The sequence below is a fragment of the Emys orbicularis genome, chromosome 18 (assembly GCF_028017835.1).
Source record: "Emys orbicularis isolate rEmyOrb1 chromosome 18, rEmyOrb1.hap1, whole genome shotgun sequence".
Lineage (NCBI taxonomy): Eukaryota > Metazoa > Chordata > Testudines > Emydidae > Emys > Emys orbicularis.
Window position 1 is genome coordinate 9,664,943 of NC_088700.1, and position 27,789 is coordinate 9,692,731.

General features: G+C 50.0%; 1 protein-coding gene across 1 annotated transcript; it reads right to left on the reverse strand.

Annotated features, from left to right (window-relative positions):
- Positions 1-727: 727 nt before the first annotated feature.
- On the reverse strand, positions 728-27,123 carry ADAMTS13 (ADAM metallopeptidase with thrombospondin type 1 motif 13). Its single transcript, XM_065418869.1, has 32 exons — positions 27,049-27,123; positions 26,712-26,778; positions 25,517-25,800; positions 24,011-24,152; positions 23,309-23,445; positions 22,293-22,376; positions 22,021-22,145; positions 21,053-21,199; positions 19,278-19,412; positions 18,825-18,975; positions 17,781-17,885; positions 16,999-17,150; positions 16,285-16,348; positions 15,245-15,371; positions 14,880-15,028; positions 14,106-14,226; positions 13,292-13,372; positions 12,829-13,010; positions 11,254-11,389; positions 10,289-10,418; positions 10,021-10,200; positions 9,278-9,467; positions 8,019-8,136; positions 7,508-7,637; positions 7,211-7,390; positions 6,620-6,799; positions 5,623-5,827; positions 4,670-5,018; positions 3,766-3,912; positions 1,667-1,843; positions 1,132-1,316; positions 728-886 (listed from the first exon to the last, which is right to left on the reverse strand). Exons 1-32 carry the CDS (start codon positions 27,121-27,123, stop codon positions 728-730), a joined length of 4,794 nt encoding a protein of 1,597 aa, XP_065274941.1.
- Between the last annotated feature and the right edge of the window lie 666 nt (positions 27,124-27,789).

A 27,789-nucleotide genomic window follows, 5' to 3' on the forward strand; every position in this document is an offset into this window, starting at 1 on the left:
GAACTCTCGGCCAGAGTATATTGTGGCACCGAGTTCATCATTAGCAGGACGAGTTCTCTACCTAAATATTGGGAAATACTATTATTGCTGCAGGACATGTAGTGCCCAATTCTCATTTATGCATAAGGCCCCTTTCCACCATTCTGATAGTCAAGTGGGTATAAATGTCAGGGTCCTTGTACACTGCTAGAGTGTAAAGGAGCATCAGGTCCATCAATTCTGAATGGTTTATCCGTCCGCGACACACATTCATATCATTGGCCAAAAGGAAAAATGCTGAAGCGTTAAGCTGCTGACTTTCACTAACTGCTCTAATCTACATCTTCATCGGTGGAGGCTGAGGCACTGTGAGCAGACCAGACCCTGCTAACAAGGTGACATTAGATCACAGTCATCACTTGTGCTTCAGTCTCCCAGTCATTCGTTTCAGACCGGCAAGTTGTCTCACTACTAGTTGGGAGAGACAGGAAAAAACTTTTAAGAGAATCATAATATTTGACGGCTATATAATGCCTTTCACTTGAGCATCTCCACATGCTTTACAAATATTAACTGAGCAGCCCTGTGAAGTAGACAGGTATTGTTATTCCAATTAAACAGAAGGGGAAACTGAGGCGGAGAGGTTAAATGACTTGCCCAAGGTCAAACGGTGAATCAGTGGCAGAGCAGGGTGTCCTGACTCTAATTGATCCACTGCTTCCCTGGCTGGAGTGTCCCTTGTTTCCATTTATCTGGGCTTTCTGACCCAGTACTCTGCTCGGAAACTGACACGATCTTCTGTAAAGCCTTCATTAAATTCAATTTCAGCCTGGCTCCCCGACGATTCCCAGAAGAACAGCTGTTTCCCACGAAACACTGTTGTCTTCATGGCATTCACATCGCGTATCTGAACAAAGAAAGGAATGAATCACAATCACATAGCAGTCTGCCTCTTTCAAGCAAGAGAATTGTTTGTGCTATGCCAGGATGCCTCAGAGAAGCGCATCACATTACACTGGTGTAACTGAGATCAGAATTGGCTCGATATGATTTCCAATGTGCTTTGAAGCTCGAACGTAGAAGCAAACTTCTCAGGGCCTGTGATGGGAAAAGCGTGAGCTAGAGGTGCCCCGCCCCAGGCTGATGTCTCACCGAGATGTAATTGGAGTGTGTTTGGTTGTTTTCAGTCCCCAGGTCCATGTAGAGGGCATGGATGGCTATGCGATACCGTGGAGCCACGTTGATAAAGGTCCGACATGCCACTTGTCGTTTTGGGTCCGGCAACTGTCCGGGATTCACTATTTCACCCCAGGGACCAAACAGCTGCACATCACAGTCTGGGATGGGGAAGCGGGGTAGGAGAGAAAGCAATTTGGAACACTGTTTGGTACGTCCATACAAAAGAAAGCACGCCCAGAAAGTTCCCCGGTGCACTCCAGAAGGGGATCTCCAAGCACGTGCAAGCATCTTGCAGGGACTCCGCCTCAATACAGAAGGGCAGCCAATGGAGACGACTGAACCCAACATTCAATATTCTGCCTTCAGCTGAGAGGCCTCCCTGGTGAAGGAGCAACATCTCTGGGCCCTTTGGTCTCCATGGGCAGCCATGAACTGCCCAGTGAAACTCAGTGGGCCTTGCTTTCCCTGCCCATGCCCTAAAGCCACAGTGAAGAGTTCAGCAAAGTACCTTGATAATATTTTTTTGCAGCTGCCTTGCTGTTGTACTGAAGAACAACACCATTCCCTGGCAGCAGGAGGCGCTGTCTCACCATCAATGTGTTGGTCCTGGAGTTTACGGATGACACCGTCAGCTTCTTACAACCTGTCCGCCACATCATCCGTCCAGCAAACAGCACGATCTCCCCTGTAATAAAATTAAATAGTGATAAAGGACCCTTTTACCGCAAAGTACTTTACAGAGAAAGTCTCAAAGTTTAACATCCGTGAAAAAGCAAAAAAAACAGCGTCGAGGCAATGATCGCAGGAAGAGTGGTCAATGAAAACGCTTCCCTTAAGCAGAGTCTCACTTTCTGCGGCATAAATGGTGATAACTTTGAAGACACAGCCAAGGACAGACGTGAATGGATAGCAACTGTCAATCAAAGATGTAAACCCTCTGAGGAAGACAGATGCAAAAAACTGACTGGAAAAAGGGCCAAGCGTCATGCCAAGTCCTCAGCAGGAACCTGCACATTCCCATGTGACATCTGTTTGCAATCTTGTGCCTCATATACACCTACATGAGAACACACACGCTGTCGTGATGGCACAGTCTGATACAACAGACAGGCGTATACTTTACAGCTCTAAGAAATTGCTTTAGAGACTAAGGTAATGATCACTTCACCCATCAATGAAATGCAGCACCTCTGGCATGGAACACAGCAGCTGTTTAACAGCACACAACAGCGCTATGTAACAGTTCAAGAAAAGAAGTGGAGAAGAATCAGGTATCTAAATGAAACCACAAGGATATTTTAAGGAGCAAGATTATAATTGGGCACACTGGAATCTGGCAAGGAGGCTGTCGCTAATACCTTGCTAAAAAGGTGCCGTGAACTCTTTAATGACCACCAGTGGCCAGGACCTTGGTTTCATGTCTCATCTCAAAGATGGAGTCACCGTCACCAAGGGCTGCGCTCCATCATGGCCCTGCGGTCATTTCTGCATTAACACTAATACACGACGCACTTTATTAAGGAACTTAAAAACATTTAAGTAGCACCACAAGTTATCCAGGGCTTTACAAATATAATTATGACGTGGTCTCTGCCCTGAACATTTTCTAATCTGTGTAAGGCAAGATAAACAAGCACAAGACAAGAACGAAGAGAACAGTTCAGGAGAGATTTGGGGATGGGAGGATTCTTGATCAGGAGAAGAAAACTTAAAAACAGAAGCAGATGTTTAGTGGGTAAATGACTCGTTGCTAAACCTAGTAATTCACTGTCTAAGACACTGCTTGTAAAGTATGTAAGACTGTTCTACATAAGAGCTATTGGGTTGGACTTAAACATTTCTATATATCTGTGTGCTTTATTTTGAAAAACTTTTATAGTATTTCCCAGTAGGTGGTTATCTGGAATCACAGAATATTTGATGTGTTCTGGTTCCAGGCAGTAAATGAACTGCACTTGGGAGCATAAGACCCATGATTCAATGAGAAGCCCCTGGTGGAACTTACACTTATATCATGAGAAGCTCAGAATACACATCCGTCCTTCGTTTTTAAGGCTGAAAGGGGCTGTTATGATCATCTGGTCTGACTTCCTGTGTCAGACAGGCCATGGAATTCCAACCCATATTTCTTACATCTACCCCTTAGCTCGTCAATGTCAGCCATGAAAGTGATTTGATTTACTTTATTAGCCTGCACAGACCCCATCATTGCAGCATCGGGGCCCATCACACATGAAAAGCATCACTTTATAACAGACCAAAATGGGAAGTAATTTTCACCCCCACCCTACCCCACCATGCACATACCTATCACCAGTCAAGGAAGAAATCAGAAAAAATTGGGAAAGAAAAGGCAATGGCTTAATTTAGTCCCACCTGGCAAAGACTTGACCGAAAAGATAAACCTTGCGTAGTGTTTCAGGGGCTAACGCACTTGGGCTGGTCCATAGCTGGAGACCCTCTATTGAGAACACCCTGGTGCCTGTCCCCAACAATGGACGTGCAGGACTCCCAGCAAACGTGTACATAGAAGTAACAAGGAGGAGGCAGACGCAGGGTTCTGGAAGTCCCCTGCCAGGGATGCGCTCTGCTGGCTCCGGAACGTACCTGCACTGCAGTTTAGGGAGCTCTCCAGCACCTGGACTGTTACCACTTCCCCCAAGGGGCGTCCGATGGAAACCGTGCAGTCACTGACCTGCAAGCCGGTCATGTTGATGACCCCGGTGGAGTTGAGGAAGAGCCTCCCACAGACACCTGCGCAATAAAACCAAAAGCACAGACGCCGGGGATGAGTACGCGCAGGAGGAGGAACGTACGCCCACTGACACCACTCCCTATACATCATGGCATGTGCACCGTACTGTCTGCAAGCTCCTTGGAGCAGAGACTGCGATCACTGCTCCTGAACACGTGCCAACAGTGTGCTTGACCTCTGTACAAGACACACAGCCCTGAGGTGCTTGCAGTTCAAAGAATGCAGGAGGCCCTGGGAAGAGAGCTGTTGCTCGTAACTCCCTTCTGATGGGTAGCCCATGACGCCTGGAAGGCGTGACCCACAGCAAGACCCACAGTGAATCCGCTCCGACTTTTCAGTCTGCAGCAAACCTGAATCAAGGTGCGTACCGGGGGCTTCTGGCTTGTGCTATGAATGTTCCATGCAGCTCCTAGCGAGATGCTCTTCACAGCAAAGCAGAACAGGTGAACTCTGAGCAGAACTTGCCCGTCACTAGCCATACCAATGTGCTGTACTCGCTTGGGGCTTTCACCCTCCTGAGCTGAGAGGGAGCTGCCCTGGATCTGAGCTTGCTGTGGGCCGGAACTAGGCTCTGCAATGAATTTCATTTGATTTTCAATGATCATGAGCCAGGAATCTGAAGTCTTGACCCAAACAAATTTCCTACTGGAGTGCTCCCATGCTCCCTGCCAGAGTACTGCCTAAGTGCGGGAGGACTCTCAGACTCCTGGCTGGAGTACTGGCTAAGGACATCACCCTATGTAATCACCACCTAACTGTACGCTTCATCAGTGTCCTCCTCCCCCGCTGAAAGCTCCTCGGGGCGTTTGGGTGAAGGAGCCAGCACCCTGGTTGGAAGACGATCCAGGGCTTTGTATTCCGGCCTCTCGGGATAAATGGTGGCTGCTGTCGTTATCAGGTTCGTAGCTGAAGTTGGTATCTGGTGTTCTGATCCCGAGGACCCATCCACCGCAGGCTGCTCAGGACAGGGGCTGGCAGAGCAGCCACGCACCGTGATGGGCTTGGGGGAGCGCATGCAGAAGACGGGGTTCACGTGCTCGTGGGTTTTCGGATTGAGGCAGAAATCCTGCCGCATCTGAATGCCATTCCCACATGACGCTGAGCACTGCAGCGGAAGAAACCCAGAGGCCTTTATAAATCCACAGTCAGGGTTCTATGCAGGGGGAAGGAGGTTCAATGGCTAAAGTGCACATCCAGGAGTAGGGAGACCTGGGTTATAGTCTCAGCTGTTCCACTGATATTGGCCAACGCATTTAACCTTTACGTCCTTGAGTTTCCCCAGCTGTGAAATGGAGATTAAAGTGCTGAGCCACCTTACCGAAGGACCCTGAGACCCACAGATGTATCAATACTCATGCACAATAGTGATTAGGTGGGTGTCTGACAGGGGAAGGGTTTGACCAAAGTTCAGAAAAGATTTGCACGGAGCACATCGCCCCAAAACATGCAACGGCAATTTTTAAACAGCAGCCAAAGACCAGAAGTCTAGCAACGTGGGGGCTGCACAGATACCCTGCTCAGGGAGGGAGAGAGGAAGGCAAGATGGATGACATCCCTAGGAACAGTTTGGTATTTTGATGGATGCTAACACCATGCAGTGTGCGAGAGAGGAGTTATTTCTCCTATAACGGTAGTCCTGGCATTTGCTATGAAGCCAGGGGGCTGCACAGCTCCTGCACCTAGCGCTGCGTTAGAAGGGTAGCAGGTACCTCTGTCCATTCGCTGAAACCCCACTCATAGGAGCACATTCTGATGAAACAGGGGATGCTGGGGAGGGGTTTCTCGGCCTCCGGACACGAACTCTCTTCCAGCTCGGTCTCTAGGCCTTGACGGAGCTGGACACAGGTGATCAACTGCGTGGCTAGGCCGAGCCCACAAGAAGAGGAACACGAACCAGTCACTGCTATTTTCCATCTGATCCAAGGGGAAGGAGAAAATTCAGTGAGGACTGATTCCCCTCCTCCCACCAGCCCCTGCTAAAAAGCACACCCTGAGACTTCCTCATCTTCCCACTTTCCCAGTCATCCATAGACTCCCTTCCTCAGCCACATGCACACTGCAGCCTGGGATCATCCCAGCTGACCGTGGCTCCAATCCACATCTGAAACAGAGCCAGTCCCTGTGGCGAGGTTAGAATATCTGGGGATGGTGTGGAAGTGGGTCCTCTGAAAGCTGTAGAGCAGCATCTTCGGGTTTTGCCGAAACCCCATGAGCTCAATATTTGCATGGGTGTTCACAGCACGTGCATCACAAGCCCTTTCCCCCCTCCCCTAGGGAGACATGTACGGGCTGAAATGAGTCAAGATCTGGTCTTCTCGTGATATTTCCACCCCCCTGAAACTGACTTATCCTGAACAGACCAACTCTTGTGTTATTTCAGCCCAGTAAACAGCCTCCTGCAGCATCAAAAACAAAGACAGATACTAGAAGCCACACGCCCTCCTAGCCAGCCTGTGCTGAACATGCTTCCACTACCACCCTGCTGTGCATCTCCGTCCTGAAGTTACGGGGTCAGAAGTGACTGGGCAGTGAACACCCTTCCTCTAGAGCACAAAAGCACTTTGTCTCCAGCTTCTGGAGAGTGACAATCCAGAGGTCCCCTCTGTAACCTGGCTCCCCGACCACACTGGGTTGAGTCCATGGCACTTTTAAAGACACACACTCTCCCCAGGCACACGCGGTCTTGGTGAGTGTGATTACAATGACCTTGGAGGGCACGGCTCCAGATTACATAGCTCCTGCTCCTCTGGGCGAGGCAAACCATGACACTGTGCATCTGCTACAATCTCTTCCACCTTGTCCCCGGTCTCCCTCGCACAGTACAGGACCCTGCGCAGCACACCTCCTCCGCAGCTTACGCTACACAAGTCCATTTTGTAATGCCACCTGGGAACAACGCAGCCATCAATGAGTGACTCCAACCCTCAGCGAGCCATCCCCCGGCCATCAGTGAACTAAGGTGGATTTGGGGTCCAACCTCCAGAGAACTAGATCCAAAGATTTTCTTAATGGGCTTATTTGGGAGATTTGCCTGCAGAGGCTGTCAGCCCTATTTAAGGCTACAGCTGATTGTCCTTTAGTTCACATGGTAGATGCCTGGGGTACTGGAATGTCTAAGCACAATTTAGGTGGTAACTGTGGTGTCCACTTTTACAACCCCAGATTTGTTACAACGGGGCTCCTCCCCGCTCCGAGGTAGTGAAGTGTCAGGGGTATTGGGCTAAGGTTTCCCATGGCACATAAGCATGCAAGGGGTTCACTCAGTTATACCCAGGCCCTAAAGCGACTAGCAGTTACCTTGCTGGGCATGGATCAGTGCCGCACTCCTTGGTGCTGTCTGGCCTGGGCATCCTACCACATTTGGAATGAGGAAGAGGACGGGTTGTATTTCCTTCTTGTCTTACACAGCGAAGAGAGAGTGGTATTCTCCCTCCTCCACAGCTCACTGGGCATGCAGCCAGCTCCTTCACCTCCCAACTGGCAGGGACAAGAATGGAGAGAACATCTCTACCAGGACCCACACAACACTTCCCCTGCGGGAAACAGCTGACCCCATCCCTGGAGGCTGACAGTGAAAAGAGACCTGTCTCGTACCTTGGAGGGCACAGCATGGGATTGCAGCTTTCCAGCCTGCTCGCTGGCTTTGGCACTTGATTACAATGTTTCTCTTGGGTTTCTTCTTTGGTCTCGAAAGCCACACACACATAACGAAGCTGGGCCACACCTAGACGGGAAGGGGAGACAGTCTGATAGCATGGCATGGATGCGACTGTTGAAACAAGATCATTTATGATAGCAGCAGCCTCACGCTGGAGCTCAGTGCTGTTTATAGATCAAGCAAGCTCTGCCCAAGCTCCCGGAACCTTCTATTAGTACCAGCCTACTGTGGATTCAAACCAGGAACATTACAGGGGAAGGCTCTGCACCCTCGCTCCAAGCCCCGAGCCATGCGCCCCTAACTCTTCCAGACTCTGTGTACTTGTCACCACAGCCACACACGCACCCCACTCCTCAGTGGTGAAAGGTTAATTGCACGAATGCACGAGGCTGCCGAGCTCATCCCCAGAACAAAGAATGTTTCCGTGCAGCATCACAAGCATCTCACCTCCGCCACAGGTCACGGTGCATTCGCCAACGAGAGGGCTCCAGACATGCACCGGGCGATTTTCCTTCTGGATACTCCCAAATGGCACCAGCTCTTCCCGTGAGGGCGAATTGTCCTGCTTCCAACAGAGCAGCAAAAAACAAGTGACTGGCAGCTGCTGCTCGCCCAGGGCCTGAGTCAAGCCCATTGGAACCAAGGGAGTCTTTTCATTCGTGTCAGAGTGCTCTGGACCATGCCCACAGCACCTGTGATCTCTCTCACAGACACTTCCCCACGCTTCCGCTGGAGCAGGGGCAGATTCCAAACTGGTATGCAAGGCTGGACCCCCAGGACTCCCCCTCAGTGATGCAAGCTGTGCATCTAAGCCCCCACAAGAATCTCCCTCTGTGACTGAAGAGAGACAGATTTGAGCATTTTCCTTTTAACTATTTTAGTGGGACACTGGCCTGTAGATTTTAGTGCTGGCGAAAGACGCCCGACAGCCCTGGAGGCCAAACCCCGCGTTTATCCCACACAGCATGCTCAAGAGACGTTTCCCTCACAGGGCCCCACCAATAAGGCTGAGCCGTGTGGCGAGAGAGCCCCTCCAGACTTCATGGCCAGTAAGTCTCTGGCCCCTTGGCTGAGACTGCCTACATGGGCACCTCTTGGTTCCCACTGTGGGGGTGGGTCTCTGACATGGACACACATTGTCTCCAGATCGCTGACCTACCTTAGATAGCCATCACTTTCAGTCACGCCTTACCCAGGCTGGCTTAGAACCAATGACCTGCAGGGGACAGTCTCTACACCCCATTAACAATCCCCAGAGCCAATCAACTCCCCCTCCATCTTCCAGTTTCATTCTGCAGTCTGTTTGCGAATGCCAGGCTCCCTCTGACAGACGGCCCCACGGGTTTCTTTACTGGAGGTGATTTCATGAGGGGATGGCTCTCTGTGATAGATGCGAAAGCATTTCCGCCTCTGCTTTGCTTGGAGCAATACGGCTGCGAGGGAAGGAAAGCGGGTGGGATGATGCCCAAGGGGGTTTAGCTGGCCCCTCCCAGAATTAAATCACCCCCACCAAAGCCTGATGAACCCGGCAGCATTATCTAAGGTGAGCAAGGCTCCTGCAGCGACTACATGGGACTCTGGACTAATGAGCTGTCCTCTGTGCGTAACACCCTCTCAACCTCCAGCAAGAAAATGGTCCTTCCCAGCCTGGGATCCTCCGCGGGCCAGTGTGTGAGGTTCCCCATTAGCCAGGCCAGCGTACTCACTGTGTTCCAGCCTAGAGGACAGATGTTAACCACACATGGCACAAAAGCGAGAGGTTTTTCTTCCGCTAGGCACAGGCTGTCGTCTACTGTGGTCTCCAGTCCATCAAGAATCTGGACACAGGTCACGTTCTGCTGGGTGACTCCAACCCCACAGATGGCAGAGCATTTGCCCAGCTCAGATTCCTTCCATCTACATGGGAAATAATAGCACCACTCAAGGATCTCAAAGCACTTTATAAACATGAATCAGCTGACCCTCACACCACCTTCAGTAGGTAGGAATTACTACTCCCATTTCACATATGGGGAAACCGAGTCACGGAGGGGTGACGTGATATGTTCAAGAGGTCTCACAGCAAGTAGTGGCTGAGCTGATTAAAGAACCCAGGCGTTCTGGCTCCCAGTCCCCTACTCCAGCCTAGACAACACTTAGACCTTCTCCCGATTAAGAGCCGTGCTGCTGGGGAGAACACTTGGTCTCTGTGATTGGAAAGGAAGGGCAAACATCCCCTCATGGCTGAGTCCCCACACTCCCAGCTTGAGGAGCTGTTGCCCCCGCAGGAGTCACTGTGAAGGACATAGGAACAGAAATGGTTACGTGGCCCGGGCAGGAACAAGGAGCCCTCAGGAATGAAGAACATGCAATAACCCACCCTGACCATGGGACTGTCACACAAAACAAGGGGAGAAAGAGTCAATGATTTATCCCCCCCACACACACATTCAGGGGGCCTCTGAATTACCTTATGGGACACATCTCAGTGCTGCATGCCTTGGTGGAGGCAGGTTTGGGAGCATCCGTGCATTTGGAATCGGGAAGAGTCAGGATCAAGCCCCCTTCTTTCTTCATACAGCGAACCAGCCGCTCCATCGCTCCACCCCCACATGTGGCACTGCAGGGGCCGAAGTCCCCCGCCACCCAGCTGTGAAAGGACAAGAGCCAGCTATGCCCATCTCTAGTGATAAGAGACTTTAGCTTAGTGGTGGAAAAGGCCGTTCAGGAATACTCACCCTTGTGGGCATGGTGCCGTGGCACAGGGCTCCTGCCTGGAAGGGGGCTGTGGAGTTTCCAAGCACTGCTGATCATCTGTTATTTCATTCCTGGTCTGGTCAAAGCAGGAGTGATCGACCAGTAGCACCCCTGGGAATGAAAGTTCAGTAAAATATTAGAACCGCCATTGCTGAGGTCCCCAGCTGAAAAAGGGAAAGGAAATTCTAGGCTGACTTACGGGCTGGTCTTTGCTCTTACAGAAAGAAACTGTGAGTTCCCTTTGTCCAATAAGACAGAAGTGAATCCCGAAATGTGTCAGAGAAAGAACAAATATGGGAATTCAGCCCTTATATAAACTTTTAAAACTCTATTTCTTGAAAGATTTTAAAGTAACTTTTTCACGATCAAGAGGAAGGTTCTAAGAGATAAGCTGTTGAACTGTTAGTCCAGTTCCAAAACAGAAATAAAAAAAGTTTTGTGCAAAAAAATTCATCCAGCTCTAGATCGTCTAGACATTAGGTAATAATTTGGTTTCAGTATTAAGACACTTCACTGGCTCTAAATCATAGACTTGATGGACTTTGACCAAATTCTTTGGCTGGGGTTTATAACCAAATGCACAGCCACCTTCTTAGAATCCTCTTTGGCGTTTATAAGGATTGGTTATATTGAGTATTAATTTGAGGATTTAATTCCAATCCATTGTTGAATCTAGCTTGTTGATTTGATCATGATTTGATAGCTGTACTGCTTTATTCTTAGTTTAATTTAATATTAGTAATAACAGCTTAGATCTGGCCACTTTTTAAAATTTCAGTTTGTTTAATAAGTTTTAATAAAATGTATGAAACCGATACCAAGAGTATTTCTTTCAATAAACAAAGTGAGTCCAGAAGCTTTGAGGACTTAGGTGGATAGCAGCCAGTCAACCTCCAAGCCTGAGCAGCTTCCCCCAATTAACCATTGGTTCTCACATCTGCCTCACCTTCCCCACAGCTCGCCGAGCAGGTCCTGAACTGAGGAATCCACACATGTGTCTGTTTCTCCTTTGGTATAAAGTAGCTGAAGGTGATATCTGGGTTGGTGACATCTCCATATTCTTTCCCATACTTCCTATAAACCTGGGAAGGAGAAGAGTGTAGAAATCTAGAGCTTAACCCAGGTCAGTATGGTGTTGCGTATCCAGATCAAGTCAGAGGAATGTGTCTGAGCACATGGATAGCAAAGATGGAACCTGGGTGCAAGATCTGGATGTGGATTCCAAACACTCCAGTAGCTGGGGTTTCTTTTCATACCCACCTCTAATAAACATCTGGTTGTATCAATGCCAATGGAATTTCTGTCAGCCAATCAGCATGCTGGAGAGTTTATTAGTATTCCCTAATAAAAGTTTTTAAACTCAGCATTCTAAAAATGGTCCAGAATTAGGACATAAGGCCTTAAAAGAACTTCTCAACCAATCAGGTACCACTAATAGAATCGCGGCAGTGCTGGTTTCTGATTGGCCACAAGTACAGTCTCTGGTCCAATTGTGACACTTCCTTTCTATATGGTACAGGCAATCAACTCTTGCTGCCCTACTCAGAAGTCCCTTACACACAAAATAGCATCATCTGTATTAAATTCCTTCCCGCAGCTTTGACTGTTCCTGTTTAATTCCAGAATTTATAAATTAACTGAAACATAGTGTCTGCAGCCTCTTCGTTATCCTGATTATCACTTCTCATTATACTCTCTAATTGATGTAGTGCTCGTGAAAGGTGCTGGGTGAAAAGCCCTGGAGTGTGACAATCTCTGTGTGTTACAGCACAGGCAGGGACAATGCAATCTTTTCTCCCACTGCTGCTCCCCACCAGCACTCGCCCCCAACTCAGAGGGTCTGCCTCTGATGGCAGTAGAGTCTCTGTGGCCAGTTCAGCCCTCTTGCCTCTGCTGAGACAGGCAAGTAGAGCAAGCTGTATTGGGGAGACTTACGCTGTGAACACTCATCCATTGGGCACTGGATAGACACTATGAAGCCAATGTTCTTTGTAAACATTTCAAGTTAACACTGGCTCTATTTATCACTTCCAATCATTCAAACTCAGATTAAGTCTGCCATAAAAACCAAAACCCAAATCTGAATTCACGTCCTGATAGGGACATCCTTCTTCTGGGTGGCTTTGCCTCAGCATGTGTGTGTCTGCTACTGGAGCATGAACCTCGGTAATGAACGATGGGAACTGCTTAATTAGAGAAACAGTAATTCCACCAGGTTTGTTCCTGGGAAGGGAACCGACCTCTTGCATCACAAGGGAGATTTGCTGCCAGGATTCCGCTGTTTTCTCCTTTCTTCCCCCATCCAGCCTTCACCTAAGTCTACAGAAAACCCACAGGGAACATGTGCTCAACCATTTCCAAGGATAAGGAAACCATCACCAGCATGGAGCTCAATTTCTGCTGCTGTGGGGGAATCAGCAAAGCCTCAACCACCATCAGACTCTGCCTTGTAGGTCTTAGCCCTGAGCCACGCAGCCCCAAGCCAGTTCTGGCTATCCCCCTTCCAGCCCTACCGAGCTACCTGTATCTCAATGTCCTCTTGGGTTGGCCCATCGACATGGACTTCCTCCAGGCTTGGCAGGTTGTCCTCGGTGAGAAACACCCTGTATTTGATCTGGTTGTCCTCTATTACCGATGGATAGGTGGTGTTCAAGGAGATTCTCTCCCTCCCAGCCACCACATACCGACCTTGGACCTTCACAGCTAGAGAAGCATCAATGGTAGTCAGGGCAGAGAGGTATTGTGTGTTCAGAGAATCAACTAGAGACAATGGCTTCCTTCTATGCATCCACTAGTGACCTCTCCAGTCTATTTTAAACCTCCCAAGCAATGGAGCTTCCCCCGCTTCTCTACAGAGAGTACCCTACAAGTGATGAGATTGCACTGCCAGGACCCTTCCCCCCAGTCTGCCTTTTCTCGAGACTGCCTGCGTGTTTGGGGGCACAGGAACCAAACCGGCCCGGTAGCCTTCCCATTATACTCACCCAAATGTGTGAAGAGGGGTTTGCGATTGGCAACGTAGACGAGGGTGGTCTTGTGAGGCAGGGCTAGAAACGTAACATACTCTGGGAAACGAACACAGAGAAGAGGCGGTCACATTCACTTTTGCACCTTCTGTAAGGAGCGGAGGGATTTGTAATTACAGTCCTTGCCCTCACGGTGCACCTTCCGAGGATCTCAAAGCACTTTACAGACAGTAATTAACCCTCTAAACTCCCCTGCACGGAAGGTATTATATCGCTATACTACGGAAGGACAGGCGGAGGCACAGAGAACTAAATTCCCCCCGGTGTCACTCCACTGACTTCAGAGTCACCTCTGGGACGAATAGAGACAAGAGAGCTTTAACTGAATCAGTGGCAGCCCTGGGAAGATGGCCTCAGCGTCCTCCGCTCACTTTTAATTTTTAAAACTACCATCCAGAGACGTCTACGTGAGGGTGACGGCAGGGGCTAGCTCAGGCAGATCAACATTTTACTGCTCAGGCAGCCCCCCTGCTTTACAGAACTCAGCTAGGCTGAGCTTGTCCCCACAGGCCAGAGTTGAGGATCCCTGCCCGTGGCAACAAGGGAAGCCACACTGCAAAGGGCTCAGCGGGGAACCCAGGCTCCATGAGCATTAATCTCATCAGTCTCCATCTCTGACAGCCTCCACCAGCATATCCCACACAAAACCGAAACAAGCAAAACCACAGCCAAGAAGCTGCATAGGGACAGCACCGAGCTCGGCCTCTGCTTTGGGGGCATCCGGCAACTGAGATAGACCCTGATGTGGAGAGCGGGGCTGTGGCTTGCAGACCTTTGGCTTTTCCTTCTGTGTAAGAGCCGCTCACTCTGGTGCACGTGGCGTTGTCTCCCCCGCACACCCTGCAGGAGTCCATCCCCATCCCAGAGTCCATCCTGCCGTCACAGCCAAACACCTGAGCAAAGGGTAGAGCCACAAGACCGGCTTATTCTGGGAAGAACGTGAAGTGATCGAAGTGGCATTTCCTGTGTTACATTCTTTAAGCTACCTTTCTCTTTGTAACCCCAGTGAGCACGGATACACATGGGCAGAGGAAGCAAGCGCAGATGGTGGTTACACCGTGGCTTTTAGAGTCAGGATTCTTAAATTCTATTCCTCATTTTGCCACTGACCCCACTGTATGACTCTAGGCAAACCTCTCCTGCAGGAGAATTAGTTCTGTCCAGGTCTGCCCACTTACCTTAACAACATATATAGCTATGCAAGCTGAATTGATAACAAGGTTATTTCAGTCTCACGCATCAAGGTATAAACTGATTGCTGCACTGGTCAGGAAGGAATTACACACACATGTACAGTACTGTATAATCAGCAGGGTGGACTAGCTGGGGAGGGTTGGTATTGGATGCACAAGCGGGATGCCCAATTAGTTAGTCCAAAAGTCCAAACAGCCATAACAAATCCTGGTCTTATAGAAGAGCCAGCCTCAAAAGTTTGGGTCGCAGTTTGCTTGTTCCTCAAGGAGGTGACTCCTTTGAGACCATTTAGATCCCATGTCTGAAGCTTGGCCCGGATCCACCATCCACTTGCGGGGAGGAAAATCCTTACCCTGCAGCTGCCCATCACGCACAGATCGAAAGCCACTTCAGCTCTGCCGTTGCTCTGCTCACACCTGGTTCCATCGGTGAAACTGACCCCACGGCTCACCATGAAATTCTTCTTCTCTGCCTTGCACATGTGTTTGCACAGGGTATCCCCTGGGGTGACAGACATGGGGAGAAAGGCAGAGTTACTCAAGCAAAAAGGCACAAGAGAGTCAATTGCACTATGGGAAGAAGGCAAAAGGAATTGTCAGGAAAGGCTGTAACCACCAGTAAAGCTGCCATTTGATTTGCCATTAAGATCAGGACTCTAGGCTGCACTGGGGGTTCTCTATCCCAAAGGAACCACTGTCTCTCTCTCTCCCTCTTTACCTTTGGCATAAGCAGCAGCCGACGTCCACTTATAAAAAGACGGGACTTCTGGAATGAGATACAGCGGCTTTACATTTGTCGCAGCACACTGGTCAGCCATAAACTCCAACTGGGAGGTCAAACAGGCCTATGGAAGAGGAAGATTATTTAATGCAAGGAAAGTGAAATGGAATATAATAAGAGCAGAATCCCAGGAACCACTTCACCCACTACCTAAGTGCAGCCACCTCTGGGGTGAAAAGCAGCAGCTGACAAATAGAAAAATAGCAAATGAAGAAGACTATCCCATTGAAGTGAAGTTGCAGGAGAATTTGGGGAGGAGGAGATGGTCTAGGAATGGGAGATAGATGGTTTGCAGATGATGTTATCTTTCCTACTTATCCAAAATAAATGCCTGGGGAAAATGTGAACAATACAAGCATGGCCCCTGTTGAGCACAGTCCCGCACTGAAAGGACTCGGGGTATGTACATTGCAGCTAGAGGGGTAATCTTCAGCTCGGGTGGACAGACTCACACCAGATTTGATTGAGCTATTGCGCTAAAAGCTGCAGTGTTGCCATGGCGACACAGGCACTGGGACAGGCTGGCTGCCCAAGTACAATCCCGTCCAAGACCCTAGGTCAGTACTCAAGTGGCTAGCGCATGCTGTCACCCGCACCATCATGGCCACTTGCATGCTAGCTCAACCAAAGCTAGCAGCTGTCCATCTACCTGGGCTGGGAATTACCCGTCCCTCGGAGTGCCTGGCCGGCTCTCTGAGGGGTCCCAGATAAGATGCTTTATTAAAGATTGATGGGGCTGGTCAGTTGTTAGTCAGTAATTGGCCTCAGTGACAGTGGAACAAATACCTGTCTTGTCACACAGATGGAGACTGCATGCCCAACGCTTGGTTTCCTTCCCAGGGAAATCAATTGTTTCAACTCTCAAAGCTGTGGCCCTGGATGGTACAGTTCTTAAAGGGTTAAAAGTGGCATATAAACTGACAGTGCATTGCTTGGCCATGTGTGTGATGCCTGCGGAGCTAGAGAAGGCAGCCTACCTGCGTATTGCACATCTCAGCCTGGAGGTCTGCTCCCCTGCACTCCTGACCCCCGAAAGCAGGCCTGAAAACAACAGACATGTGGGTCCACAGGCAGCCAGGCGGGAGGCTGGAAGAGCTGCCCCACAGTGAGGAAACAGAGGATCCTGATCATCCAAATACACAGGATCCGGGAGTGCCCAGCAGCAGCAGCAAGCTCTGGCTCGTGGACAGCCACACCGAGCCGGCTAATGAAACGACAGCTACACGGGTCAGTGATGCAGCCAATCAATGGAGCGACGGGGGGCATGGATCAGCGTTCATGTCGCACTCCCAGGCCGGGGAAGCTAATGACCCAACCAGCAGACCAAATTCAGTGATGAATCCTGGTCATGTGCCACCTGAGGCACGTTGCGCATATGCTAAGAAGAAGAATGGAGCGACACAGGGATCAAGGCACTGAAAAGACTCATCCGGACAATGACACGCCTGGGCAGTGGAAAGGCAACGAGACCTGAGAATGACACACACGGTCAGTAGAGACACAAGGAACTTGTTACACTGGCAAAACACGCGGCACATCCGAAGCTGGGTACAGCGCAGGACGCCAGCCCACGTTTAAATGAACTCGAACATGTGAAACAAGCGGAAGCACGAACACTTTGGGCCTGTAAACAGCCGGAGGGCCCTGCGAGCACCTCCAATGGCGCTGCCGGGAAAGGGGAAAGTCTTTACCTGGGGTTGTTACAGAGTCGTCTTCTCGTTACAACTCCTCCTCCGCAGCTGCGGGAGCAAGCGGTGAGGGGGCTCCAGCTGGACCACTGCCCATGCACCACGGCCACAGGGTTCAGCTCTTCCAGAGAGCTACAGCGTCCCTTGGAGCACCACTGCAACCCAGAACACCACCGAGATCAGCAACAGCAGTGCCACAACTAATACTGCAGGGAGCGGGGGGGCTCTGCCCCTTCGGCTGGGAAAAATGCAACTGGAAGGGTCCAGTATCTTGTGCCTCAGTCACTCCCCTGCCTGGGAGGGGAGGGGAGGGAAATTGGACCCCAAATCGTGAGGGGAGGAGCTGAGCGAGGCATCTTCTCCTCCAGCTCTACCTCCCGTGGGGGACAAACAGTGAAAACATCCTATGCCGATAGCATATTTGATAACGGGCTCTTCAGTCCAGCAGACAGAGGGATAACCCAGTCCAACGGCTGGAAGGTGACACCAGACAAATTCAGACGGGAAAAAAGGTGCAAATTTTTAACAATGAGGTTAATTAACCCTTGGAGCAATTTACCAAGGCTGGTGGTGGATTCTCCATCACTCTTCAGACTTAGCTCTCTACATAGGAAAGCTCATTCGTCCCATTGTACCAGCCATCCACTATGCCCTGTAGCCACCCACTCCGCCACCCAACCATCCAATGTGCCCTACAGTCACCCACTGCACCGCCCTGCCCCCCCGTGTGCCCGGCAGCCACCCACTCCCACCTCCAATCTTCACAGCGCCTGGAAACTCTTTACCTTATTGATCCCACACTCGGTCCCATCCAGAAGGGGAACAAGAAGGCGTGTACAGCTGGTCTGGTCAGCCCAATGGGTGTGGCAAGAGAGAATTCTGCACATGTCCTGGGAAGGCAGGGAAGCCAGGCTGTTCAGTGCGTGCCCGAGGCTGTTGTGCCAGTCACTCAACCTGAGCTCCCGCCCCATCTCACCAACATAGGACCCCCACGCCTCCCAGCCAGAACACTGCAGACCACGGTAGATGGCTTCCCTAGGCCGGGCCATGGCTCTGTGTGTGCTCGGCACTCACAGGATACCGGGGAGCAGCAGGAAGACAAGCATGCCTTACCCACACCCACCCAGCCGCTTCCTTCTAGCAGGAAGCCAGCACCTGCTCTCTCCCTCCAAATCCCAAGGGCCTAGGCAATTTCCTGAGCGTCTCCATTTCGAGTGGAAAGAGGTGAGGCCCATGCTGCATGTGGCAGGCATTGTAGGCGCTTCCAGCGACTGGCACTGCCAATCGTTATGGCACAGGATGAGGGTTGGTCGCTGCGGCTGAGGTTTGCAGCCGGATTAGTGTTTCCTTGTTAACGAGACGCATTAACAATGCTGTGCATGGCCTGCAAACAGCAGGGAGCCACACAGTCTTGTACAAGGGAGGGGCCAAAGGGGATCCGGAGAGCAAAGAGATGGAGTAGAACAAGAGAGGGAAGAGGGAGAGCTCCTCACCACACGGCGTCTCTCTCCCTGTGTATTTGTACAGCACCTAGCGCAGCATGGCCCTGACCAGGTCAGGCTCTGTGGGCACTATTGCAATGCAAATGTTAAATCATAATGAAGAGGAGACTTGAGTGGAGGAGAGAGAGGAGGGGCAGAAAAAGGGGCAAGTGATCCAAATTCTTTTTAAGCCTGCTCTCTGCCGAGAGCCCCCCCACAGATGAACATTGACCCCCCTCAATGCCAGCCCACCATGCTGCTGCGCCACCACGCCCGTCCCAGCTGCAGTACTTTGGGGGTGGCCGTTACCAGCCAGAAGCCCGAGGGGATGGAAAGTATTGTACCTACAATGTCATTCCTGGCAAAGGTGCACGCCGTGGCTGCGCTCCCAAAGGCTATTTTACACTGCTCGTCTGCGCCATAATATAAGCCAGGCTTCCACCCGGGGATGCTGCCCTCCAGGTCCGGCAGGTCGTTCAAGCAGCTTGCTTGGCCTGTCCTGGGAAAGCCACAAGAGACATCACTTTCCCGCACACAGCCAGCAAGGACACGCACATACGCTAACACAGGCGCAAGGCCTTCAGTCTGGGAGCTCATTATTGGTGTCCCGGGAAACGTGAGCATTGGGCTAGGCTCAGAGAGGTCTGCTCTCTTCACCACTTGTTCATTCCGAAAATCAAACAACCCCCCGAGGAGTTACAGCGCCTCATTCTCCGAGAGTCCCCCACCTCGTTCCTTGCCTTTCTCCTCCCCCCAGCGCAGACATGCCGAGGAGCATGGAGAACAGCTGGTTCCTTCTACCTGAGAAAGGCAAGGAACTGTTCTCTGCTGCAGTCCGACCAGACCAGGTCCACGCTGTTGCGGCTGCCTTCGGAGCCCATGACGTTGCCACTCCCACTGCACCGGTTTCCTTCGCCATCGTGATGGAGTCCAAAACTGCCACAAGAGATAAAGGGGCGGGAGGCGTTATCGATAATCTCCAGCTGATCTCCTGGTGTTATATTGCAGGAACGGAGCGCAGTTTCAACCCCCAGCTGGGAGGCACCACTCCTGCGTTCTATTCCGGGAGCGCGTGAGTGATCTTGGCTAAGTCACTTCCCTTCTCTGTGCCTTAGTGTCTCCCTTTGTAAAAGGGGGTCAATAGTATTTCCCTGCTACGTGGCAGTGGTGCGAGGCGTAATTCACCGTTCATAAAGTGCTCTCAGACCCTCAGCCCAATGTGGAGAGATGCAATGGGAGGGAAGTGCAAAGTGTTAATTAATATTGAAGTTTCCACTACGTTTTGTTCTAATTCCATCTCCCTCCCTTTCTCCATAGCACGCTGCGCTTTCTCCTGAAGAACGCTAGTGCTTACTGGGTATTATTGACATTACATTAGTGCCTCTACGCCCCAGTCAGGATCAGGACCCCCTTGTGCTTGGCACTGTCCATACACCTAGGAAAAGATGGTCTCTGTGCTGAAGAGTTTACACAGGCTAAGAGGGACGAAGGATTGAGGAAAGGGTGATGAAGAGGCTCCATTATACCTGAGGCAGATGGAAACGTTTGGATGTGAATGACATGGCTCAAGCAAAATAACGGGCCAAATTCTCCACTGGCATAAACGAGCACAGGCCGGCTGATATCACCAGAGCTGCACAAATTTACACCAGCCAAGAATTTGGAGCAGGGATTATAAATCTCAACCTCTGTTTTGTTGTGTTTTTCTACATCGCCAGTCTTCCCCTCGTTATCCTCAACCCGCCCATAGGTAACTCACTGCACGGTGTTCTCGTCACCACGCCCCGCCATGCCACCGGGAGTCCCCACCATTCTCTGGACCAAGACCCCACCACATTGATTAGCAAAGGTGACCTGTGCCCTCTGAGGGGCTGGAATCCAGCTGGTGGCACACTGAGCCGAGCACGGAGGACGTCCATGCAGAAGAGGATCGGCTCTGTGCAGAGTGCTGAGTACCTCCTGAGGCGATGAGTGCCCTCAGCTCCCAGTGAAGACGATGGGAGTTAAGGGAGCTCAGAACCTTGCAGGATTGGGCCCCTCATTCCCATTCCTTCTCTCCAGAGTTGGGTTTCAAGCAACCTGAGCAGGGCTGTCCTTAGGCATACGCAGCATACCTGGCTGCGTAGGGCACCCAAAAATTTTGCGCCAGTGCGGCGCATTCTGCATGAGGGAGAGGGCACGGGGGTCTCTGCAGGGAACTGTGACTCTCCGCCACCGTGAGGAGGGCTGGGCGGCTTGGTATCCTTTGCTGCCTCATCCTCCCACCCCGGGCTGTGAGCCCGGGCTGCCACAGTGTCTGCTGCATACGAAGCTTGGTGTGTGTCAGCAATGGGGGCGGGTCTTCTGGGGGTCCACAGGTGGGGGTGGTGGCTGTGCCCCAAGTTGGGCATAGGGGCACCAGTTTAATAATACTGTGTAGGGCCCCATAAATCCTAAGGATGGACCTGAACCTTAGGGAACCCCAGCACCGCCCGAGGGGATTTGCTCGCTCCCTGAACTCAGCTTGCAAACAGGGGCCGATTTTCTCTGAGTGAAAGGGCTGACACTTCGTGACTCTCTGGGTCTTGCCCTCTGACCTGTGCCCGATCTCATGGGCTATGGTGACTCCCAAGTCGAAGCCAGTGTCCTCAGTGATAACGCAGCTCCAGGAGGAGGAGCAGGCTCCCCCGAGCTGGGTGACTCCACGCAGCTGCTTGTTTCCATCGGGTAACTCCAGGTCAAACCTCAGAGAAGGGTGAGACAGGTGGGGGGGAAACGGGAGAGCAGATCCATTAGGATTAAAAACCCAAGCCGTGAACATTGTCCATTGAAAATGTCTTTAGCCTCTCCCAGCTCAACCTCACCAGGTATTTACCAGCCACTTCTATTTACCTAGAACCTGCTCAGGTACCACCCTACCCAGCACGTGTTGATTAGATATAACCCTGTGTGCAGGAGACAGATACAAGAATCCCCTCTGTGCAGAGAAGAGCAACTAAACAAGGACATTACATTCAATGGGAGATTGTCGGGTGTCATTAGCTACGGTCAATTGAGAATAATGTGAGCCTGGGAGCCAAGCAAATGTGTGAGTCAGAGGAAATCTCTGTAGCTGGGGAATTTCTCTATAACAACCACTGGGTTTCTGCCTCTTCTAGACTTTTCTGCCCTCACATGAGCCTCCCGTGATCATGCAAACATTGCTGGGGTCGCAGGCCTCAGCTGGAATTGTGCTGAGTCCGCCACAGCCGGGCTGGGATATTCCCATTAACACTGAAGCTGAGGAAGTGGAATTGTTGAGCATTCAGCCCCATCTGTGCTCTGGGAGCTGGTGGGTGCGGACATGCAGAATACCTGCCCCTTCCAGACCAGGGGAACAATTGGCATGAGGGCTTTCTACACCACAGCAAGCCACCCGCAAGGAGAATTGTAAGGCCCCTCTCCAAAGGCTGCACATTTTCCTGCCATCCCAGCTGAGCACGTCCAGCAGTTGCTGCGGTTCGCCTGACTCTGCCAGCCTGACCTTACGTCTCTAATCTCCCCTCAGTCAGGGGAGTTCTGTTACCTGGTCACATACAGGACAAGGTCGGCGTGCAGGGGATCTGAGTCATTCTGGGGATTGACCTTCTTGCTCCACTCGCAGACACTGACCAGCGAGGAGGTGATGTTCGTGGTGATGTTCATACCCACCTAAAGAGAAGGCACATCTTCATATGCCTCCCCTTTAGTGGCCCTGTCACAGGCTGGCTAGCCCTCTGAGGGGAGCTGGGCTCAGCCTCACCTGTGACAGACCCTTCTAAGGGTTGTGAACAAACCCCCCCCCCCCCCATGTTCTACCTCTGGTTCTGTCAGGACCATCATTCTCATCAGGTGAACCCTGAGCTGAGCTCCCAGAGAGGCATCTCTCAGCAGCTCGGCACCCTGTAAAAGGAAAACCAGGAGCCAGAAGGAGTTTCATAATGAAGATGCCAGTGTGACTCCTGTCTGTGCCCTGCACTGATACTGAGGCTTCCCTACACATACCGAGGATCTTCCACCGTCCCAGCCGGATGCACTGCCAAGGTGACACACTGGGTCATTAGAATGGACAATTATAAAATCTGCAACTCACCAGGGAAAGAAACAGGCAGATGCATGAAATGCGCCCGTTACAAACAGAACCAGGATTCATCTGAGAACTAAACTCAGTGGAAGCCACAAAGTCTGTCCACTAATGTGCACTCGATTTAACTAATAGGATTAAAAGCCTCCTGGAGAGAGAGAACCAGGGGATTTCACAGGATGTGAAAATGAATGTCAAGACCCCTCCGAGTCCCCCAGCCCCTGCCATCCACATGAACACACAGTGATACGTTCCTGCCTGGAGCAAGGTGGGCAGCGCTGAAGAAATGAATAATAGAATGTTAAAAGCCACACAGTGAAATGATAGATTAACTCAAATACAGCCCAATCCAACACCCACTGAAATCAATGGGCGTTGAAGGATAAACTCCTAATGCTGGAGCCAGCACCCAAACAGCTACTAAGGAAATGAAGGGACACATTTTCCAATTGGGGCTTTAAAGCTGCACTCCCCGCATTTGTGAATGCCCTCCTTTATACTTGCAGCTTCCTGGATGAGGGTACAATGGCCCAGGCAAAGCAGGTGGCTGCACACTGAAGTGGCTGCTTTGCACCCCAGTCCAGTATTCTGTACGTCCCCAGGGGAGGGGCGCTCCCACTCACTTCTGTGGAGGCCCTTCCAGAACATTTGGCTAAGGGCTTAGCCAGACGCCCCCCCAGAGGTCCCTTCCAACACAAGCCACCATAGGCTCAGGAAATGTGGCACTGAAATCAAACAGAAAGCCACTCACGATGTTCAGGTTGGTAAGGATGTACCTCTCGGTGTCCTCTTTGTGGAACTGATAAACATCAGGGCCCACTACCACCAGCAGCTCCAGGTGCATGAATCTCCCCTCTGCCCTTTTCCAGAGACGAGGAGATTTTCTTTCTACAACGTGAGGGAATACAAGGGAGGTTAGGATGGAAGAAGGCATGGAAGCCCCATAGGTCCATCCCAACCTATTGAACACTTATGAGCAATACATTGCTTCCTCCAGACACTTAGCTAATTCCCATCTGCCCTGATTTCTAGTAGCTGCTGCTGCCACCCTTGGTAATTTATCATGCACAAGATATCCCACCTACATACCCTGAGTCCTGACTCATCCTCAGCTGAAGTTCATATCTCTTTGCTCTTGTGTTTGGCAGTAACTGGTGAGTGACAAGGCCATGCCTATCCGACCAAGATAAATCCTGAGTCCTTACTGAGGCTATATGTTGTTTTAGCAATGGTGAAAGCAGACGGGAGAGTGATAGACTGCAGCTCGGCCTCTTCTCCAAGGCACAGACAGTGCTCCTGGACTACACAGGTCTCAATGAGAGCATCATTTACACGTTGTGACGGCAATAAGTCCTGCCCTCACCGTCACTCAGGCAACCCCACTGACTGCAGGCAAAAAGAGAGGGCAGAATTGGGCCAGGGGTTCCTCTCTTGGCCCCAAGACATCCAATACCTCCTATCGTCCTTGACCCTCTCCCTGCCGCTCTGAAGATGATGTGGGGTCTGGGGAGGCTGGGGTCTTCCAGCACATTCAGGTGTTTGCTTCTCACAGGCCTGATGTGAATCTTTTCCTCATTCACGATGACGGCCCCTTGCTAAAGAAAGCAAAATCCCACTCCTACGTTATTCCAGAAGCATTCACCACCAAGAGAAAGTCACAGGCCACCTCTCCTCCCGCTCTCCCCTTTACCGCCAAGATTTCCCAAATGGGTGCTGCACCCAGGCAAGACTGAACATGTTTGGCACATCAGGATGCAAAACCAAAGGCTTCCTGTTTGTTTGTGATCGGTAGGATCCTACTAGGATCTAGGAGGGAGTGTGGTCTAGTGGTTAGAGCAAGGGACAGGGTTTTAGGCTTCTTATATTCAGTTCCTGACTCCACCACGAACTTGCTGTGTAACACTGGGTGAGGCATTATCCTCGCAGCTTTCTTGTCTATAAAACGGGGTTACTATTACCTTCCTCAGGGCAGTGTGACGCTTGGTTCATTAATGTTATAAAGCACTTTCAGGTCCTCATAGGAAAGGATACTAAATCAACGCTAATTATGATTATTGCCACGGAGTACCTCACACATCATCGGGATCTCCCGTTAGCAGAAGGATTTGGATGAACACCAAACTGCCAGGTGACCAAAAGCTCTGAAAAATTAAGCCACTGGAGGCTCAGTGAGGCAGCATTGGGGTGACCAAAAAAAAGTGTTTCAAGACCTTCCTCCCTTTGAGCAGGTGTGGGGGGAGCGGCTTATTCCTTTCTTTGCCTGTTTCTACATTTTCTCATGGCAGAATTGTGATCCCATATACTGTACTGAACTGCAAACCCTTCAGAGCAATGACACTGACTTTTCTGGACTCTCTGAAATGCCTTCACAGTGCTATCTAGCTAGGAGAGATGGTCCCAAGCCACAGTACCGGATCAGAAACGCTTCAAACTCTGGAGGAAATTTGGATTTGAATTTCTCAGCTCAACCTCACTTCTGTAAAACTGATCTGAACCCCCTGAGACCTTGAAGGAAGTTTGGACCCAGCTCCAAACTTTTGGGCTTTGGACCCAGCACCATCAATTAGTCACCAATAAATAAAAAGTAAATCCCCTTATGTTTTCGAGAGGGCAGGGCATTTTCTTCCATTCCAAGCTCAGGGTGAAACTCATCCCTAGGCAGAGGGGCCAGCACCAGGCCAATGCACCACATAAGTTCCACTTCCACCCCAAGCATTCTTCACAACGCCTTCAAGGTCAAAGTGGAACTTTTATGGAGTGCATAGTCCTCGCACTGGTCCTCTGCACAGGAATGAATTTCGCTCTAACCCCTTATTTCTGATCTGACACTTTGCTTTCTAGGCACCTGGGTCTTCATGCTGAGACAACTGGCCAAGTGCACATGGCAAAACATCGTTGGTCATTAGTGGTTGTAAATGCAGCCGATGTTTTGATTTCAAAGTCTATGCTGCATACTCACCAGCTGCCCTTCGCAGTAAGTGACTCTACATTCAGCCCCTGGAGGGTGCAGTAGTTGTCCACCGGCAACGCAGGTGCCTGGGAATTGCTTTAGTAAACTAACGGAGGAGTTCAGCTTTCGATCGCTCACGAAGGAAGAGGAAAGAAAGACGTGGTCCTCTAGGAATTCAAAGGCATAGAGTTCTCCCCAGGCCCTAAGGGAGCAGCGTTGAACTTTACAAGATTTTGGTTCAACTTGGTCCTCTTCACAGGGACAAGCTGGCAGAGCAATAACAAATTCTGGTACTGGAAGAAATACCAGAAATTACTAGGATTATAGACATGCTTAACAGTAATAATAACGATGTGTGGGAAAATAAATACAATTATCTGCTTCCATGAAAAACAATACTCTCCAAAGAGCCTTTTCCCTTTAATTATGTCAATAACCCTGGTCCTCTGTGTTGTTATCAACCCCGAAACTGATGATATATCACCTTGCGGCTAAAGCACAGAACTGGTGATCAGGAGGTCCAGGTTCTCCTATTAGCACTGAAACTGACTTGCTGTGTGAACTTGGTCAAGACTTGTAACCTCTCTGTGCCCCCATTTCCCCACTTGTATATGGGGAGAACAATTTACTTGACAAAGAGGTAAGATATTTTGAGTTCATCAGATGTAAAGCATTATAGAAGTGAAAATTATTATTGCTAGGTACTGTACAAACATGTAAGTTCACAATGTCCCTGCCCTGAGAATCTCGCCTAAATCTAAACAGTATCTTAATCCTGAATTATTATCAATCTAAAAGTATTATTATATTTTCTTGAAATGTTTACAAAAAACACTTACATAAAATCATCATTATAGTCTATACATCTTGTACCCAGCTGATCTGGATCTGTTCCAGGGTTATTTAGAATCTTTCCTTCTATGAATTGTGCACTAAAACAATAACAATATGCAGAAGGGGAAGTGAAACAGAAAAGTGCTAAAAGAATTACTGTATCGGATTTCCAAATAACAGACCCAATTCTGCAAACATTTACACACTTGAACCAAACTACTAAAGTCAATCACAAGCATAAGTGTTTGCAGGTCAGATCAGGGCTAATGTCAATAAAAGTGTGTGCTTACTTATAGCAAATATACAGTATCAGAAACAAATGTACAAACATGACACATTACAAAATTCAGAAGGAAGAAGGCTTGCATACCATCAAGGACTGCACTGGTGCCAAAATAAGAGAAAACGTCTTCTGCATCCAACGCCTCGAGAAATTTCTGCAAAAAGAAAAAGAGCAGCTTTACATTTTCAAAGCAAAAACAAATGGAAATAAAACTTTATTCAGCACCACCCACCCTGCGCAGAACTCCAGCAATTTCACTATTATTCATTTTCATTTTGATGTCTGTAGTACAGAATGATCACCCAGAGGAGATGGTTGTACTTTCTTGATTCGCGGGGCTTGATACATTTTGGTTTGAACGCACATTGTCCTATTTCTATAGAGAGGGGGAAAAGCATTCTTGCAATCTGGAGGTCAGACTTACCTCTTGGAAAGCTGCTGGCCAGCAGAATCCCAGAGGGATCACCGCAAAAGCTAGGAAAATTGAATTGATGGTCATGTTGAAGGAACTGCTACTGACACTCAGCAGCAAAGGCTGGCCTGGGGTGATTAAAATGTTTAGTCCAAGGCATCACATGGAGCGGAAGTGAAGAATACATAGTTTAAACAAATAAAAGAGTTGATCCACTGCAGAGAGGGGCAGCTGAGGGGGAAATCAGTTGCTGCAGGAGTTTTTACAAGAACAGCTGTGGAGAGAAAGCTTTTGCGCAATATTTGCAATTTTGTTACAGCCAAAGGGCACTGCAAGAATAGAAACTTTGGTCCAGTTTTAACAGCCAAGTAAACAACAAGTAAAGAAGCAATTTGGGGGGAGGAGAAACAGATCTAGAGTGTCAAAGAAACAAGATGATTTCCCAGCTCCTGAGGGAACAATCTGGCAGTGCCTATCCAGGCAAAACTCCCACTCACTCCAGTTCTATGAGGAGAATGACACATAACTTCACTGAGACACAAGAATGAGCTGTATTCAATCTCAGAGGCCAGGTTCAAGCCATGTCTACACTGGCATACAGCCACCATAATTTGTGTGTAGCTGGGGCACGTGTACACTTGGCTGCTTGCATTGATGCAAAGCGTGGTGCACCACAGGAGGTATCCCAGGGTGCCGTGCACCACCATCCAATAGAATGCCTTTTGAGACATTTTTGCAATGTTTTGTGATTTA